The sequence below is a fragment of the Arvicola amphibius genome, chromosome 12, assembly GCF_903992535.2.
Source record: "Arvicola amphibius chromosome 12, mArvAmp1.2, whole genome shotgun sequence".
Taxonomy (NCBI): domain Eukaryota; kingdom Metazoa; phylum Chordata; class Mammalia; order Rodentia; family Cricetidae; genus Arvicola; species Arvicola amphibius.
This window is the reverse complement of record NC_052058.2, coordinates 163,507,543-163,526,119: the sequence shown is the minus strand read 5'-3', so window position 1 is coordinate 163,526,119 and position 18,577 is coordinate 163,507,543. Positions and strand designations below refer to the sequence as shown.

General features: G+C 49.4%; 1 protein-coding gene across 5 annotated transcripts in view; it reads right to left on the bottom strand.

Moving 5' to 3' along the window:
• The window catches only part of Tenm4 (teneurin transmembrane protein 4), a 362,508-nt gene that overhangs the window by 56,041 nt on the left and 287,890 nt on the right, over window positions 1-18,577 (bottom strand). For all 5 annotated transcript variants that reach the window (XM_038313737.1, XM_038313739.1, XM_038313740.1 and 2 more), the window contains 3 exons: window positions 9,394-9,513; window positions 4,516-4,777; window positions 1,843-2,110 (listed from right to left, as the gene is read on the bottom strand). In XM_038313737.1, coding sequence (XP_038169665.1) covers window positions 1,843-2,110; window positions 4,516-4,777; window positions 9,394-9,513 — 650 coding nt within the window. The remainder of the gene's footprint in view (window positions 1-1,842; window positions 2,111-4,515; window positions 4,778-9,393; window positions 9,514-18,577) is intronic.

Genomic DNA, 18,577 nt, shown 5'->3' with positions numbered 1-18,577 from the left:
TAATTAGGAAAGTACCCCATTAAACGAGTCAGTGTGGTCTCGTTTGTGGCAGTCGATAATTGGAGGTGACACAGTATTTCATCAGGTGAGACTCTAATCACGTTCAAGTCAGGGATATTACTCAGCCCCTGGACTTCATGGTCCACAAAGACCACAGATGTCATAGGAAATGCTTAAAGGGAAGTGCTCAGTGGATTGTTTTCGGTCATCTGTGATTTAAAAAAAATTACTAGTTCCCTAAGCTTGGCTTCTGTGGAAGGCCAGGCAGTGGCCTTGGGAGAGCATCAGCAGAGACGGGCAAACCATCCCTTCTGAGTAGCTCCTCTGAGAAGGCACTATTTTGCAGCTGGCAACATCTAAACACGTGGCTGAGATAAGAATGAACAGCTGGTAGACCTCTGAAGGCTGTTCACAGCTGCCTCGGGAGACGGTGCCCCACCTGCAGCAACAGGGGAGTGGGCTAGAAGATGCCCCCAAGCCTCTGGCCATGAAGATCTCAGCAAATGAGCCCCCACAATGGGATCTCATAGCATGGACCTTTTGAAACTGCCCAGTGGGCTCTAAATCTGCTCATTTTAGCGGAGGAGGCTACAGGGCCTTGGTTTTGTTTTTGTAGATGACAGAAGAAACTGTGAACAGCGAGATGTGGCATTTCTGCTCCTGGCAAGCCCTGGCATACAGGATAGGGATACAAATCTTAACGCAGAGCTGCATGAATCTAGCTTTCTCCCATCTATCTTTGCATCCTTGGGATGCCACATCAGCACCCCTGAAAGGATGTGGCTGTGAGGATTTGTTGTGACACTAACGTGTGTCACACCACAACCATGGAGCAAGAGTTCCAGAGGTCCTCTTTTCTCCTGCCTCCCACAACTTCCTGCCACTCCTCCCCTCCCTCTCTCCCTCCCTCTCTCCCTCCCTCCCTCCCTCCCTCCCTCCCTCCCTCCCTCCCTCCCTCCCTCCCTCCCCTTTCTTCCAGGTTCCTAACCGCTATTGCTATCTGAAGACACGCGAAAGAGGATCGGGATCAAGGTGAAGGAATTTGCAGGGATATTGCTCTTCAGACACCTTGTTGGGCATCATGACTACTGACTGCCCATCACTGAAGTTCCCGAGAGCCTGCTCTAACCCAGAAGCAGGTAGGACGGTCATCCTGCCAGGCACAAGATCCTGGTGAGGCAGCCAACTTTGGTTTCATCCCTAAAGACAGTAGTGAAAACAGAGGCAACCTCTCTGCTGGGAGACAAAATCATGAGGCCAGGTGGGCATGGTGTTGCACACCTACGATCCTAGCACCAGGCCATGCTGAATCAGGAAGCTGTTGAGTGCAAGGCCGGTCTGTGCGACACAGGAAATCTGAGGTTACTCAGGGTGACGGAGGGAGGCCCTGACTCAACCAGTCAAAACAACCACGAGGCCGAAAACCAAGCTTTAACTTTAGCTATTGTAACCGAAAAAATGGCAGCAGCCCAACCTTAGCCTCTATTTTCATTTTGGATTTCGGCAGGACGGCAGTGGGGTGGCCAGATAACATGTGTATTCTACTTTTTCTGGCACATGGTGTACTTTAGCCTATCACACACCACCAGAGTGCTTCCTGAGGACCGTTCTGATTCTAACTACGTTTCACACTTGGGTTTTGCACACCCGGGTCTTCCAATGTTCATCTAGGTTATAGATGGCCACTGAGGTCTTACAGCCCCACTAAGTCTTAGGTGGTTTTGACCTGAAAAGAGGAAGGAGGGAAGAAAGGAACATCCATGAAGGAAGCTGTTTCTCTGGGTCTGCTCTGTCCCTGCCGACGTGTGGAGCCCGTGTCGCAGATACTTAGGGGAGGCTTACCGAAGGCTTCTGACAGCCCGAACACCTTCTGGTTGTAGACATCTGTCTTGTCCCAGATGAAGTAATAGGACAGGTCCGGGGCTGCAGCAAACCATTTCCGAAAGAGGCGCCCCTCCACGGCCACCATGAGGTGGACCTTCATGAGGTTGAAGGGGATGGTGGGGTGTGTGAGGCTGATCCTCAGGACAGACTTGTAGCCAGGCGTGCGGCTGCTCAGATAGCTCAGCCGCATCTTGCAGCCGGCAATGGTGATTTCCTCTTGCAGGGCCTACAGCACAGACAGAGCACAGCAGGGGTGTCACTGGAGGTCACAGGGGAGGGGAGGTGACATCAAAGACCTTGTGGACTTCAGGTGTTCATGGGGCACAGGAGGAAGAGGAAGGGAAGGAGGTGAGAAGGAGAAGGGAGAACAGCAGGAAGAAGATAAGGAAAGGTGAGGAAAGGAGGAATAGCCCTGGTCTCCATGCTCGGTTCCTGCACGGTGTACCTGCATTAACAAACATCTCCATGAGCTTTGGGCTTCTCCCCTGTGTAATATGGATGAAGATATTTTCTTGTGGCCATGGGTTACTCAGCAATGCACATCCCTAACTCATTAGCTATGTCAGTAGGGAAAACACAAGAATCTGGGAATCCGCTCTTCCTTACTGGGTCACCACTGGTGAGGCCACACATACAAAGTGCCTGGCCCATCACTGCCATCAGGCAGGACAGTGGTATGGCTGGTACCTACGGCACCTTCATGGCAGGGTTGCCATGAAGACACTGACCTAAACAGCAGCCTGAGCCTGGTAGACCGTTCCTGTTGAAAGCATTCTTTAATCGAAATATAGTTTCAATGTGTCCTTTCCAGGAAGGTCAACAGAGGTCACACAGGGCTGAACAAACACACCATCAGGCAGCGCTTGAGAGCCTGGTGAGACCCTGTTCCAATGTCCCAGTGCGTCTGCAGAGGCCTCGGGATGGCCACACGGAGTTTCAGTGCACACTGGCTCCCAACTCCAGTGCCTTCCCGATGAGCAGAGGAGGGAAGGCAGCAGGCTCAGACTGAAGGGGGACACAGTCAGCCGATTCCAGAGGATCACCCACAAGGCAAATGCAGGGGACTGTCATCAGCTCGATGCTCTGGGCTCTTTCTCAAGAAGGGAACATTAAATCAACTGAGCCTAACACGTCCATTCAAGAGACGACGGCTATATTTACCCTGTGTTTACATAGGAACTGGGCCTTTTTCCATCCTGTTTATTCCATAGAAGGGTGGAGACATTTTATCTATGCTTCTTTCTTGAACACAGGAAATGCTATAGATTGGGATTAATCCATTGCTGTCTTCCCAGGCCACAGTTTATAGTTCAAGGAGAAGTAGGCTCCCCCCCCCCCCCAGCAACGGGGCTGGAAAAACAAAGAGTTCGTTTTTACGTGTTTTGCGGGACTGACAATAAGCAAGGGTTGTGCCCCAGCAGAACCTGTAGGCACCCGGCTCAGGGAGCACTGTGAAGAGGGGATGACCTTGAACCTCATTTGTTCCACAGTCCCCGCTCCTGGGAAAAGATGTCTGGCTGGAACTGAGCCGGGGTTGAGTAACAAATTACTTCTCTCCAGCAAGTCCTGTCTCTGCTGACAAGCATTTCATACAAAAGGTCAGCCTGGCCACTGAGACGGGAGACAGGCGCTGCATCTCTGAGAAGGAGTGAGCTTTCTGCCCAGAGTACAGCGAGGATTCAGGAATGGTTGTTTCCTTGCTGGGGACCGGCATTGGAGGCTGCTCGACAGGGCACACTTAGTGAGATGGGTTTGCTCACCCAGAAGTGAAACACACACACACACACACACACACGTGTATAAATGTTCTGTTGCACCAGCACCAGGGCGATCCGTCAACATGCACTTTGCTGAGGTCTCGTTAGGCAGGCAGGTGACCTAGGCCTCTCTGGGCTTCTGAGCTGCCATTTTCCCTCCTTCTTGGACCTTCTTTTCTGCCTGAAGACATTAGACTGGGAATGGCAGAGGAGATCCAACCCGGGGGTGATGGAGGAGATTCAACTCAGCATGGTTTTGCTTGGCAAAGAATTGATCTTCATTTTCATCAGATTAAAATACATTTTTCTCCATTACTTCCCTTTAATGATAATTAAGTAAAACATTTGCGTGTGTAGATCTGATCCAAAGCAATCCTTAACTGGCACGGAGGCAGCATGTGTTAAATAATCTTACTAATAATAAGAGCGAAAATTTATCGAGCACTTAGTAGGTGTCAGACGTTGTGCTAAGTAACCCATGTTCCATTTTTCTTATTTACTCTTTATTAAAACACTTACTAGTTGGGACCCCATGGCTTAGTCCTATGTGTAGAAACTGGGTTGTTATACTTTTAGCAGAAATACCAAGACAAGTGAGACTCTGAAAGCTGAGGATGAGTAAGGAACAGTGGCCAGGATGGCAGAGTAGAAAGAACCAAGGAGTTTGTTGTAAGACTTAGTGTGCCAGGCAGATTGTAGGCAGGCATGTAAAATGGCCCTCATAATCTGATGCCATGTCCACTATGGGGTTTGGCCTTTGGGGTCTCGCCCAGGCCTGTAGGGGTACTTTCTTGGTTTCCATTGTCTCTGGGACTGTCCCCTGTCCCCAAATAAAATAAAAGAATGGCCTGACATCATCAAGAAGCCCGAGTACCTGGATTTCTGGGACAATGGGACCTTTCTCAGCGCAGGAGCTCGCGAAGGACGTCAGGGGGGATGGCGACACCACGGGGTTGGGGCGGGCGAAGTTGCTCAGGTCACAGCTGGGAATCTCGTTCTCCTCGTGTCTCATGATGATGGTTTCCATGACAAAGAAGCGGTCCCAGGGCAGCCAGAGGGTATGCTCTTGCGTGATGAAGGGTGCCCGTTCGAATCTCAGGATGATGGAGATGCCGCCGTTCGTGACCAGGTCAAAGCTGCAGGCAGAGGACAGCAGCAGCAGGAAGGGGAAGAAGAGAACGGTGAGATTGTGAAGGCTGAGACAATCACAGGAAGGGACCGAGTCCTTGGTCGAGGGCCACTCTAACGTTCAGAGACTGGGCTGCAGCCACAAATAGTGACAGTGACTCTGGAAGCCGTTACTGTAAAATGATTGGCGTGGGGGTGGGGATAGTTACAGATACCAAAGCATGGCAGCAGGAGCTGCTTAACAGGACCCAGGGCAGCTAGGGAGCCCCTGCCACAGAGCTCCTGGTGCTACCGCTGTGAAGAGCCAGAGCCCACTAAGGAGCCAACAGAATGAGATTCAACAGGCACTACCTGGGCATTGGGAGTTCTGAATCCAGGCCTTACCGCCGTGAACTACGGTGTGACCACGAGTAAATCTGCCAGCCTCTTTGAGCTTCAGTTTTCCCATCTATTAAAACCCAAAGTTTTCTATGGATTATTTTTTTTTGTGTGAGCACATGTGTGTATGCAATGTGTGCACATGTACTGTCTGTGTATGAACATGTATGGAGATCACAGGTTGATATTAGTGTCTTCTTCAATTGCTTCTGTACATGACTGTTATTGTTATTTGAGACAGTTTGCTCTCTCTTTTAAAATTTTATTTTATTTTTTTTAGACAGGTTCTGACTATGGTCCTGGCTGTCCTGGAGCTCACTATTAGACTAGGCTGGCCTTGAACTCAGAGATTCTCCTGCTTTTGCCTCCCAAGTGCTGGGATTAAAGGCGTGTGCCACTATGCCAGAGCTTATCGTCTCGATTGGTCCAGCAGATCAGCGAGTCCCTGGGATCTTTACCTCTCAGTTTTCCTGTGGGTGGTGGAGATCCGAATTCAGGTTCTCATGCTTGCACAGACACACCTTCTCTCCCGGGCCACCTGTCCATCTCCTAAGTAGCTAAGCAGGTGGAGACTGTGCAATTAGAACCGCCATATCTTACAAGTGAAAGGGGAGATGGAAGCCGCAGTGCCTGGCTGAGATGAAATCGCTGTGACGGTGTGTCCAGAGCCGGTAGCCCAGCTTCTGTTCACAGCTCTATGCTCTCCTGCCCTTCACTGACCAGACAGCTTCACGCTGGGCCTCTTGTTTCAGGTCTGTGTATGAGCCATAGGCAAAATCCTCCTTACTTTATCTTACACCCAAATATGACCCCCCCAAAACGTATTAGTAGTTAGTTGTAGGGTGCTGGTGCCCCAGTCACTCTTCTGTCTGCGGGAACTTTCCACACGCTTGGCTGCTCATGGCCCTTTCTACGCTGAACCTTTAGGAGAATTAGACACCACCATTTGTCAGAAAGTGATGATGGAGAGACAGCAGGGTGGGCACTTACAGCTGCCCCAGAGTCCAGGCTGTGGCTCTCCAGGAGAGTACCCACAGTTTGGGGGAAACACTCACGGGCTGACATACTTGTCACAGAACTTTGCCAGAATGTTTTTAAATTCCAAACAGAAATCTGGCCAGATTTACAAACCCTGTTCAAGAGAGGCCGCCTGGAGGAAGAGCGGGGTGGGGGGGAGAAGGGAGGGAGGGAGGGAGGGATAAACATGAAAAGACTTTTCTTCAAGGCTGTGAGCAGGCCAGGAAAACTGGCCAGGAGATGAGTGCAATGGGCTGAGGCCAGGCCTGCTCATCTGGCAGGGAAACCCTGATGAAGACGTGAATGCTGACCTGGCCCCGGAAGGAAGGCCTGATTCTCAAATGGAGCCTGTCTCTCTCTGGTCCAATAGCACTGCTTAAGTTACAGGTGAGTTAGACCATCCTCCAGGCCTCAGTTTCCCTATCTGTAAAATTAGGCTGGCTGTCATAATCACTTGCCAGGGTTACTAATCAGCTAGATGGGTGATGGGTGGACAAGCCCAGGGTCCCTTGTATTCCCTGGGCCTCACTCAGCACGGCTCCACGTTTCAAGTCAACGAGCCTGACCTTCTCCCTTGTCAGGAGCTCTCTTAGTTTTAGTTCATGACTTATAGTTTCCATTTTTTAAGTGATCTTTTTTTTTTTTTTTTTTTTTTTTTTTTGGTTTTTCGAGACAGGGTTTCTCTGTGGCTTTGGAGCCTGTCCTGGAACTAGCTCTTGTAGACCAGGCTGGTCTCGAACTCACAGAGATCCGCCTGCCTCTGCCTCCCGAGTGCTGGGATTAAAGGCGTGCGCCACCACCGCCCGGCTTTAAGTGATCTTTTGAGTAATTTCTCTGTTACTATCTTCTGTGTATGAGCTACTGTTAAAATCTGAAGTCATATACATGAAGTGTGTGTGTGCGTGCATGCATTTGTGCCTGTATGCCTGTGTGTATATATATGCATGTGTGTGCATGCATGCATGTGTACGTGTGTGTGCATGCATGTGTGTGCATTCTTGTGTGCGTGCATGTGCGTATGTATGCATGTGAATGTGTGTGCATGCGTGTGCATGTGAATATGTGTGCACATGTGTGTGTGCGTGCATTCGTGCATGTGCATGTGTGTATATGCATTTGTGTGCATGCATGCATGCATGTGTGTGTAACGTGCATTCGTGTGTGTGTGTGCATGTGTCTGTGTGTGAAGTGGGTGGGGAACTGGTGAGAGCGTCATGGTGCTTCCTGGAAATCAAAGATTACACAGGTGACTCAGACGCAGCATAGGCCTTCAGTGCATGCCCATCCATTCTTTCCCCCGACCATCTTTAGCCTCATGGCTTCTCCTGTGTATCAGGGGGAAGAGAAACTGAGTCACAGAAGAGAGGAGCGGAGTGGGCCAGATTTTCCCTGCTCACATAGAAGAGGGAGTTTCAGACACTATGGGAACAAGTGGTAGCTTTTCCATACGTTATGGTGTCTATGTGGGAAAGAGCATGCTAGCCCCACGATGCATCAGCAAGGACTGATTTGCAATGCCACATTCTGGCTGTGTCACCATGTGGGAGGCTGATGCAGGAGAACCTCCCTCTGGGCACTTAATGCCCTCATGAAGCAGTACATATAATCAGCAAAGCACAAACAGGGAAATCATAGCCCAGAGGGCCAAAGAATGGCTGACTGCTAAGGTCACCGCATGTGGGATTACTATGGCATGTTTCATGGATCCAGTCTAAGCAAGCCCAGAGGTGCCTCCTGACTGACAGTTGGCTCTTTCATGTGGTAAGTTTCATGGCAAAGAGAGCAGTCTGGAAAAGCTCCATTTTTGATGACTGTTCCCCTGTGGGTGGGAACATTCTAAGAATATCCATAGCTGAGGATACCCACAGCTGCCATTTCTGTGCTATCCAAAACCCGAAGACAGACGGAGTGAAGAGGGGGAGCTCCTTCCTGCCCTGGTGGGTGACTGCTGAGGGTCTTCTGAGAAGAAACTGGGCAGTGGCGGGAGGAGTGGCCTGGCCTGGTCAGTTTGCTCCCTGGGGGCTGGCCCAGGACTTTTCCAGCTGGGCCTTCTCACTGCCACGGAGGAGGGGAGCCTCCCCACACCCGGCTTGCCAAGCTGTCGAAGAGGCACAAACGGATGAGTCCTGCTTCATTATCACCCCGACTGGGACATGCTCACATCTGATATTGGATTAAAGAGGTGCTAAAATCAATCAGGCTGGAGCATAATTTCCAAGGCAGAGTGAAGAAGCAACCTTATGGGCCCACGCTCAGCCAGATGGACTGACACCACCACCGGGTTCATTAAAAATAGAGAACTTATCACCACCGACGGGCTAAATATTCCACCCGCCTTCTTTTTTTTTTTTTTCTAAAATATTTGTACTATTATCTCCTTGTTACTCAATAAGTTCATCATAATTTGTAGTCTTTTTTTTTTTTTTGGTTTTTCAAGACAGGGTTTCTCTGCAGCTTTTTTAGAGCCTGTCCTGGACCTAGCTCTTGTAGACCAGGCTGGCCTCGAACTCACAGAGATCCGCCTGCCTCTGCCTCCCGAGTGCTGGGATTAAAGGCGTGCGCCACCACCGCCCGGCCATAATTTGTAGTCTTAACACGCACTATTGATTGACTCTCTCTGTGTCACGCTAGTGAATCCTAGTGTGTGGCAGGAAGTCGTGATTTTTTTTTTTTAAACGCATACTACACGCGAGGTGTTTCCCATCCATTGTACTATCCTAGCCGTTCCTCTGGTTCTCCCGACCAGCTTATGAGGTCGAGAATGTCAGAATCAGGCTACAGATGAAGAAGCCGAGGGTTGGGCAGCAGTATTTGTGCAGGCAGACCCCAGTCACCAAGGAAACCCTAGCTTTACTTCATACTGTTGATGAAGTAAGCCACTTCAGGGTAATGCGAAGGCCAGGATTTGCTGTCGCCGAGGTGGCTTCTGTTGAAGTAACTGCTCGGAGGCTGAAAGGAAGAATGTCACAGTATTCCAACGAGGAGCCACCGAGAAGAATACGGATAAGCCGCCCTGAGTTTACGTGAGAGCCCCGTGAGAAGAAAGTGCTTAGCTCACCGCTGAAGGGACAGAGGCCAGAGTTAGACGCAGGTCCCAGTAAGACCATAGGTTGTAGAACTGGGTGGGAGAAGGTAGGCTGTCTGACCCTCTGTCCACATAACCAGTCCAGGGGCAGCCATGTTGGAAGACCACAGGCCCCAACTCCCTGACCCACAAAAGGTCTCCTACCTGCCATCTTGCCTGCTGATTGTGTACCCAAAGAGAGGGTTATTGATGAAACTGATGTTCACGCCAACCAGCGGGGTCCCATCTGATGTCATCACTTGCCCACGGATAACACATGCATGCCTGTGGGAGGAGAAGAAGGAACAGCATGAGGTACCTCCATGGTCAGCAGGGAAACCTCTGAGGTTTAGATGATGTAAGGTTTAGACACACCTTACATCCAGGAGCCCCAGGTGTTCACTTCCGATCATAATCTGTCACCTCTCAAGGGATCAAAGTGTCCTTGAGAGAATCACTCTGGGGAAATGTTTTCAAGTATCATACTCCAATGTTATTTTTCTAAAGCCATGATTCACGTAAGGGGAGGAAGCTAATCCCAGGGAACAACACAGTATAGTTCTGACGGGACTACAGAGTCAGGTGCCCTAGGTTCAAATCCCAGCCCTGCTACTTCCTAGATCTCTGAACTTGTGGCATGTGGCAGTTCTTTGAGCCTCATTTTTGTTTGTCTTTTTCTGCTTTTCATCTTGGAACAGAGAAAGTGACGTTACCAGAAGTGAGGATACAAGACAGAGATCTGGATGGAGGGGTACGCTTCCTTCCTCCTGGCATTCGAAAGAGAAGGACAAATGATGGCATCTCCTTGGGGTGTCTCGTTGGAAGCCTGTCCTCACTCCCAGCCCCACCCCCTCCCCCAACTCCCACTTGTTCCCTGTACTTTAGACAACAAACCATGCACTTTCCTGCATTTGCCAGGAGAATGCTGTGCAGTGCCTCCCAGTTGCCTAAAATCCCATTTCTTCAGGCACCCCAACATCCTCATCCCATTTCTGCAGGTACCCCCCAACCTTCTCATTTATTTCTGCATGCACCCCCAACATTCTCATCCCTCAACAGCCACTTCAAAGGACATCTCCTCTCTAAAGCCTTTCTTGACGTTTCTGCTCAGAACTCACATCTCACTCAGACAGACACCTCGGTACCTTGCCTACTTCATATCTCTCTCCTCTCCACCCAGATCTCAGGCTGCTTGAGGGCATGACAAGGCTTTCTCTATAGCGCAGTGCCTGGACCAGCAAGTTCTCAGTCACAGTAAAAAAACCAAACCAAACCAACAATAACAACGGGGGATTGAGCAAATAAACAGGACAATTTGCCATCATCTAGCATGACGGTTTGCACGTATTTCAGAAATCGGATCATTTTATAGATGGCATTTTCTAAGGACCTCAAAATAGGAAACAAACCAAAAGAAGACCTCGATACAATGGTGACAGAATCTCTCCTTCCCTTGGCACACTATGGTCACAGCCATTGCTGACACACTGTGGTCACAGTCACTGATGACACACAATGTCACAGCCATTGATGACATACTGTGGACACAGCCATTGATGGCACACTAGGCACACAGTCATTGATGACACACTATTCACACGGCCACTGATGACACACTGTGGTCACAGCCACTGATGACACACTAGTCTTGGACAAAAATTCAGGTGCTATTGCTCACATTCTCTCATCCCCGGCTTCAGGAACCCTTTTGCTCCTGACCTACAGAAGAGCTACTGATAAGGCCTGTGGGCATTCATGAGAAAAAAAAAATCCCAAGCTCTATCCCATCTTTATTAGACACCCCAATCCTTACTTCCCTCAAGTGATAAGCTTTTCTCTGTTTGATGAGAAAAGCAATTAACACCAGGCTTGCATGCAGCTGGTCTCACTGGTGTCAGCTTGTCCTTTCTGAAGACAACACCACCTACCCACAATGCACTACAAGCCTCCCCCCTGCCACCCTCACCCCCACCTCACCTCACCTCACCTCACCTCACCTCACCTCACCTCACCTCACCCTGCAGTCTGACTGGTGCTAATTCGGTCAGATCTTTCCTTCCAAGGCCCTTGGTCTAAATGCAATTACATGGCGAGGCTCAGCGAAGACCTGCAGTCCTGTTCGGACGGTCCCTCAAAGTATTTATGTGAAATTATCTTTCCGCTAATGGGAAGGATTTATTCCATCAATTGCATTCAGCTGGTACTGAGAGAGGCTTTCTTCAATGGAGGACAATTAAATTTTGTTTTGCTGGAACTTTGTCCTTCCAGTGAGTTACTAACAGATCTCAGCGCCTGGTCCTGGCTACTCTCCAGCCTCCTGACTTGCATAGCACCTTTGGATTCTGCCTGGACGGTAACCAGCCCTCTGAGGGTGGTTTCCGTCAATGGGGCTTCCCTGGCTACACCCTGCACCCCCAACCCATGTGTCTGCAGACCGGCACCCTCTGATTGATCTCTCTTTGGGGGAATTTCCTGGTTGTTGGGAAACATTAAATCAGCACCATTTGGCTATCGTTTAGTCCCCGTCCGGCAAACCAGAGCAGATGTAACACTAGTGCAGGCTTTGGATTCTGGAGAAGATTAAGCTGACACGCCCAGCCCCTCCAGGCCACTGAGGCCTCATAGCAGAAGACAGGCATTTGGCTCAGAAACCAGGTCCTAGAGTAAAACACTTCCATCCTCTTTCTGTTTAACCACAGCTTTCAGTTGTCGAGAAAGCCCCGTTTAACACGAAGACCTCCCCCTGCCACAAAGGAGATGCTGGAAGTCACTTTGCTGGGGCCTCTGTATGTGTTTCACGCTATGTGCTTTTGTCTAAGGAGGTTTGAAAAGAGCTAGATTTCCCAACAATTGCTCCCTTTACGCAGTTATTCGGTGGAAACGACCAGTAGGGGCATTGGTAGACGTTTAAGGACAGATGCGAGCGTGAAGGGGACAGAGGAGAGGAGAGTGAGAGGCGCAGTTGTCAAGAGTGGTATTTACCCATTCCTGTGGTGCAAATGCTCCCCTCATGGCTGCATTCAAGCTACCAACACGATGCCACCGAGTACCGAGTTGGGGAGAAATGCACAGTGGTAAACTATTATGTGGTATTCCTAGCTCATGATGCCATCAGTCTCAAACAAGCTCAAAAGCAATGATAATTATAAAACCCAATCAAATCCTTAGGAAGTGGTAAGTCTTGAGTATTTATAACCCTTTGATATAATTCAATTTTATATAGTTTAGGCTTTTTAATTTAAACTGAAAATTTTGTTTTACATGTATGTTTTGCCTGCATGTATGTCTGTGTACCACGTGCATGCCTGGTGCCCATGGAAGTCAGAAAAAAGCATAGGATCCCTTGAGACTAGAGTTATAGACTGTTGTGGGTACTAGGAATCAAACCTGGGTCCTCTGGAAGAACAGCCATATCTCCAACGTGGTACAGTTTAATTTTAATAATAGTTATTTAGCAATCAGCTTACCAAATTCCTAAACATTTAATAATTGGTTATCTCAGTTCTAGCTGCTTGTTTGTTTTGCTTTGATTTTATAGACAAAGTTTCTCTGTGTAGTCCTGCTGTCCTGGAACTCACTCTGTAGACCAGGCTGGTCTCAAACTCAGAGATCCCCTGATTCTTCCTCCCAAAGACGTAGGCCATCACCACCAGGCTAATAATCAGTTCTCATGAGCCCAAATGAGTTGGTGTTTACATTCTCCTGGGACACTGACCTCATGCTGAAGGTAAGGCTTGGTGTTGTGGATGGGGCAAAGATACAATTGCTGCTTCTTTGATTTAAAAGTCTACCTTGGCAAGAAACCACCTATCAGAGGTGAGGATCATTGTCTCTCTGAATTTCCCAGCTGGCTCATATCAAACCTGTGCTAGTTAGTTTTCTTTTCTTTTTCTTCTTTCAATTGGATATGAACTGGAGTCATCATGGAAGATAGAACCTCAACTGAAAAAAAAAAATGATTCCATCAGATTGGCCTATAGGTAAGTCTATGTGGGCATTTTCATGATTAATGACCGATATGACAGGGCCCAGATCACTGCAGGCAGTGCCACTCCTGGGAAGGTGGTTCCTTGGCTCTATAAGAAAGCAGGCTGAGCAACTCATGGGGAGCAAGCCAGTAAGCGGCACCCTTCTATGACCTCTGTATCAGTTCCTGCCTCGAGTTCCTGTCCTCAAACCCTTCAAGGTAGACCATAATAGGCCCATGTAAACCAAATAAACACTTTCCTCCCCAAGTTGCCTTTGATTGTGACATTTTATAACAGAAATAGAAAGCAAGCTAGGACAATGTCTCTTATTTCCTCCTTGGTCACTTGCTTGGGATGATGGAGGTGAGAGGTCTTATTTTCTAGTCATCCTTTGAGTCTCTTACACTGTCACTACTTTGGTAAGGCTGTCACCAAGTCTGCTTGGTACAATTAATCACCCTTTCCTCTGAGCTCCTCTACGCCTTCTGATTATCTCTCCATGATGCCGATGATCCCAACTAATCACCCTTTCCTCTGAGCTCCTCTACGCCTTCTGATTATCTCTCCATGACGCTGGCGATCCCATGACTACACCATTCACGTTCATGAGGCTGTCTCACGTGTCGGGGGCTGTGACTCACTTCTACTAGGTACGGCAAGCATGGGGGGCAGCTTCCTGCTTGTGGGGTGAATGATGACGAAGAACTTGAAACTTAGAAAGAAAATATTTGCTCAAGGTCACCCAGAGATCAACTCGATTGGCTTAGTTCTCTCTTCCGAATCCTGACTGTGACCACTGGGTCTACATGACACAGTCACAAAAATCCCAGCTCTCTCCTATGAGCCAGGCGGGCACTATACTTGGTGCTAGAGTTACTGAGGTCTAAGAATCCCAGGTCCTGGTTACTTGCTAGTGCTCACAAAAGCCATTTTGAAATGCCCTAGTGTGTTTGTCCCTGTTATCAGAGTGTCAACACATGGAATTAGCATATGCCAGGCAGCTGGGACACAAAACAAGCAATTAGGCTGGGTGAACCCTGCCAGGAGGCAGCGCTCCTGCCAGGCCAGAAGGACTGGTGTCACACATACTGGCATTAGCCCAGCTATACACTCAGAGCCTGAACAAGGTGCCCTTGCTGGTGGCAATGAGATCTGCCCGATTGCTTTGTGAGGCCAGAGGCCAGGCTTGGGACTGAGAGAAGAATCTGCCTGAGAGACAACAGATGGATTGTTAACCTGTCCTCCATCAAACAGAATGGAACAGACTAAAAAAAGAAAGAAGGAAAGAAAAAAGCAGCCTTGACTGTCACTCAAGGGAAAAGAGAAGAAAGAACTATGGTCAGACAGTCATGGTTTCTTTTTTTTTTTTTGGTTTTTCGAGACAGGGTTTCTCTGTGGCTTTAGAGCCTGTCCTGGAACTAGCTCTTGTAGACCAGGCTGGTCTCGAACTCACAGAGATCCGCCTGCCTCTGCCTCCCGAGTGCTGGGATTAAAGGCGTGCGCCACCACCGCCCGGCTCAGTCATGGTTTCTTGTTCTGATCTGGTATCTGGCTGACTCTGGAGAGCCACCCACCTCTGAACCCCTATCCTTTCAGCGGCTAAGTGCCTTGAAGTTTTCCCCAATCTGGTGTAAAACAAAATTCAACATGTGTTTAGGAGCTAGAGATTTTGTTTTCCCAAAGAGTTTTTAATAATTTTTACCTGGTGCGACCGGGCTTAAGTGGCCTTCAGAACAGAGAATTTCAGAATCTTACTGGGCTCCTGACAGTGCTCACCTCTGAGCTGTCCTCCCTGTCCTTCGCTGACCCTGCTCCCTGGAAAGCTGCCCGTTCATCTTTCAGACTCAGTCAGAGCATTGACCAAGCAGAGGCCACCTTTCCTGCCCCTCTGGGCTACTTCTGTAGAACATGAGTCATACAATTAAGATGATCTTATTTCCAAAGTGAGCTGAACTCCACATAGATGGGACCTGCCATGTTTCCCGCACACTTCCATGCCCAGTGCTGGGTCTGGCTGATGCTCGTTTTCAGTAGGACAAGGGAAACATCTTCCAAGAGGCTCTCTTAGAATTTGAATGTGTGACATGGCATAAGCTCTTAAAGCTTTACTGAATCAAGAGGTGAGATGCTTCTCTTGCTGAAGGCGAGGGTGGTGTTGGAGAACCTAGGGCCACTTGACCTTGATGGGGATGTGTTTAGGGACCCCAGGCTGAAAGCATGGGAGCTTCTTCCCATGGCAGGGATCCCTGCCCCTTGTGGGTCACTTGGCTTCTGTTAGACTTAACAAAAATGCCGGGAATGTGCTAGGTGTTAGGTTTACTGTTTGAGGCACAGTCTACAAACAGCTGAAGGAAATGTTCGGTGCAGGGAGAGAATCCGCAACTTCCCTTTTCCTTTCCGGCTATTTCAAAGGAAATAGCTGGTATTCAGGGCATGGGAAGAATCATTAGGGATCTAGGTAGCAAATGCTAACTGTGTGTGTCGCTTGCTTTCCCGTGTTTGCTTCTCCGTGCTGCTATTGGCTATGTAAATCAACACACCGCAAAAGGCACTTTAAGTGGATTTATATGCCTGACTTGTACAAACCCTTACACTGTCTTCTGTGAGCTCCCGCTGAATGAATGGGATTTTTCCAGTACCAGCCGCAATTTATCCACAGTCTGTGAGTGATGTGTCTACAGTCATACTGCTTTTAAAGGCGGCCAGGCTCCAGGTGCTCTGTAGCGTGAAGCCTCTTGGTGTGTTGTGCTGTGCTGTGTGGCATCCGCGAGCCGGTTAGAGCCAGCTGGGGAGGTCGCGTGTAATAGCATCTTGCTGTAGAGATCTCTGAACTGGAGACGCTGAACTTGAAACCCACCAGATTCAGCACTGAACAGATGCCTCCACCATTCACAAGCCTATGACCTTAACCCCCATTCAGTTTCTCTGTGCCTCGGGTTTTCAGGTTCTAAGACAAGGGCCACCAACGGACTCCCTCTGCAGTATGGCTTGGGAATTGAGGTGGAGACTTCAGCACATCACGGCTTATAGACAGTATTGCCTGCAAGGCCTGGCACAGAGCACACTGTAGCGAATGTGTGTGTGTGTGTGTGTGTGTGTGTGTGTGTGTGTGTGTGTGTGTATCTCCAACAGCAGCCGGGCTTCTGGGCATTTTATCTCACTGAACCTCACAGTACAGAGAAGAGCATGTCTCCTTTGTCCAAGGTCACTAGTCTCAACCACCCAAGAACTTGATCTAGGTCTCCTCTCTCTGTGCACTAAATTGTCTCTGCATCACCTTTTCCTCCTCTCCTAAGCTTCCTGTGATGGACAAGGAGGAACCCGCTAAAGCTGAAAGGCAAACAGAGATGGTAATTCCTTTTGAAATCAATGAAGGGCTGATCAAGTGGCTGAGGAGGAGTTGTTAGCTGCTCATTAGGATGACGTGAGACGCTGCTGCCTGCATCCTCGATGAATCCACCTTGTTGCTTTATCATCATAAACATTCATTTCGATGTGGGGAGGGAGTTCTAAAAACCAACATGAATAATATATTACGGCTGACGTTTTGGAGGAAGCAGGATCTTTGTCTTTTCCCATCTTCCAGAAGGTAATTTGTCATTGTCTTTCTTTCATCCCCCCCCCCTTTTTGGTAACTGATGGGGTAGCCTGTCAGCTCGGTTTGTTCTGAAGGATCAGGAGTGTAATTCAATAATAAATTCACTCAGAGCCCAGCTGTCAGGAAGTTGGTGTTTATCTGAGTTCATTAGGAGATCCCCATGGCTCAGCCTCTTAGAGGATCTTGGTGGTTGTCTGAGGCCTGGGCCGGAGGTGAGGGCAGGAGTGTGGGATGCCCATCTGTAACTCGGGGGCACCCACACTTGGTGTCGTCTGTGCTTGGCAGTGGACTGGTCGAAAGTATCCCGCACGTGTGACCATTTTTTTCCCATTACCTTTTCCTTTTTTAGACTTCCATATTTAAAATTTCTGAAAACTTTGGGTTCTGCTTGAGGGTGTAAAGGAAATTCTGAAGGCTTAGGAGGTATGATGGTTACTTCCCTGCTGTTTAGAGCTGGCTTTGAGTCGTGAGTCAAACACAAGGCTTTAAGTGGGCTTGTGGATCTTTCTGGGTCCCTGCCCTGATGCCCCCTCTGGCCTGCATCTACCATGCATGTCCTTCTCCCTCAGGATCTCCATGCTTACCATACTCATTCGCTTGACTGCCTTCTTGACTCCCCATGTTGGAGCATGCCTCCTAAAGAATGTCACCGTGATTATCTTCCAGCACCACTAAGATCCTCTATTTTCTGGTTACCCTGGAAACTCAGACTCTTCTCCATTTTGGTTTCTCAATCTACCATGCATTTCTAATCCTGTGCAACTGAGACCCGCAGGAAGCAATACAGTTTCCCTACAGCACACACACATCCACACTCACACTCACTCACACACACACACACACACAAATACATGTATGCATACACGTTTCACATACCCTTACATGTCCACACGCTTTCATGTACACACAGGCTCACATATTTATATGCTCTCGCTTACACCCCTTACATGTGAGGTTCTCCTGCCCCCTATCCACGCCATGTCCTGTCACCCCTGTCCATGCCGTGTCCTGCCACCCCTGTCCACACCGTGTCCTGCCACCTCTGTCCACACCGTGTCCTGCCACCCCTGTCCACACCGTGTCCTGCCACCCCTGTCCACACCGTGTCCTGTCACCCCTGTCCACGCCCTGTCCTGCCACGCCTGTCCACACCGTGTCCTGTTACCCCTATCCACGCCGTGTCCTGTCACCCCGTCCACACCGTGTCCTGCCACCCCCGTCCACGCCATGTCCTGCCACCCCTGTCCACACTGTGTCCTGCCACCCCTGTCCACACCGTGTCCTGCCACCCCCGTCCACGCCATGTCCTGCCACCCCTGTCCACGCCATGTCCTGCCACCCCTATCCACGCCGTGTCCTGTCACCCCGTCCACACCGTGTCCTGCCACCCCCGTCCACGCCATGTCCTGCCACCCCCATCCACGCTGTGTGCTATCAACCCCCCTCCCTGTCCACCTATCTGCTGAGCGACTGAGCTGACAACCGCCAAGGCTTGTCAAAGTCATACCATGTCTCAGACCTAGACAGGGTTCTTGAGTATTCTCAGCCTGTATTCAAATAGCGTTGGGTGGTGGTTATTCTGCTGGTGCATCCTCTTGTAACCAGTAACTGCTCATGGAGGTGATATCTGCCCTACATCCAGTTTCTCAACCTTCTTGGCGATGCTCAGACATCTGCACGGCCGGAAGAGGAAACTGCTCCCCCTTGAGGGTTTCCAGGAGATGCCCTGTCTGCTGACACAGTCTATGTCCTGTGTTCTTTCTTCTCTGTTTGGACAGTCGGA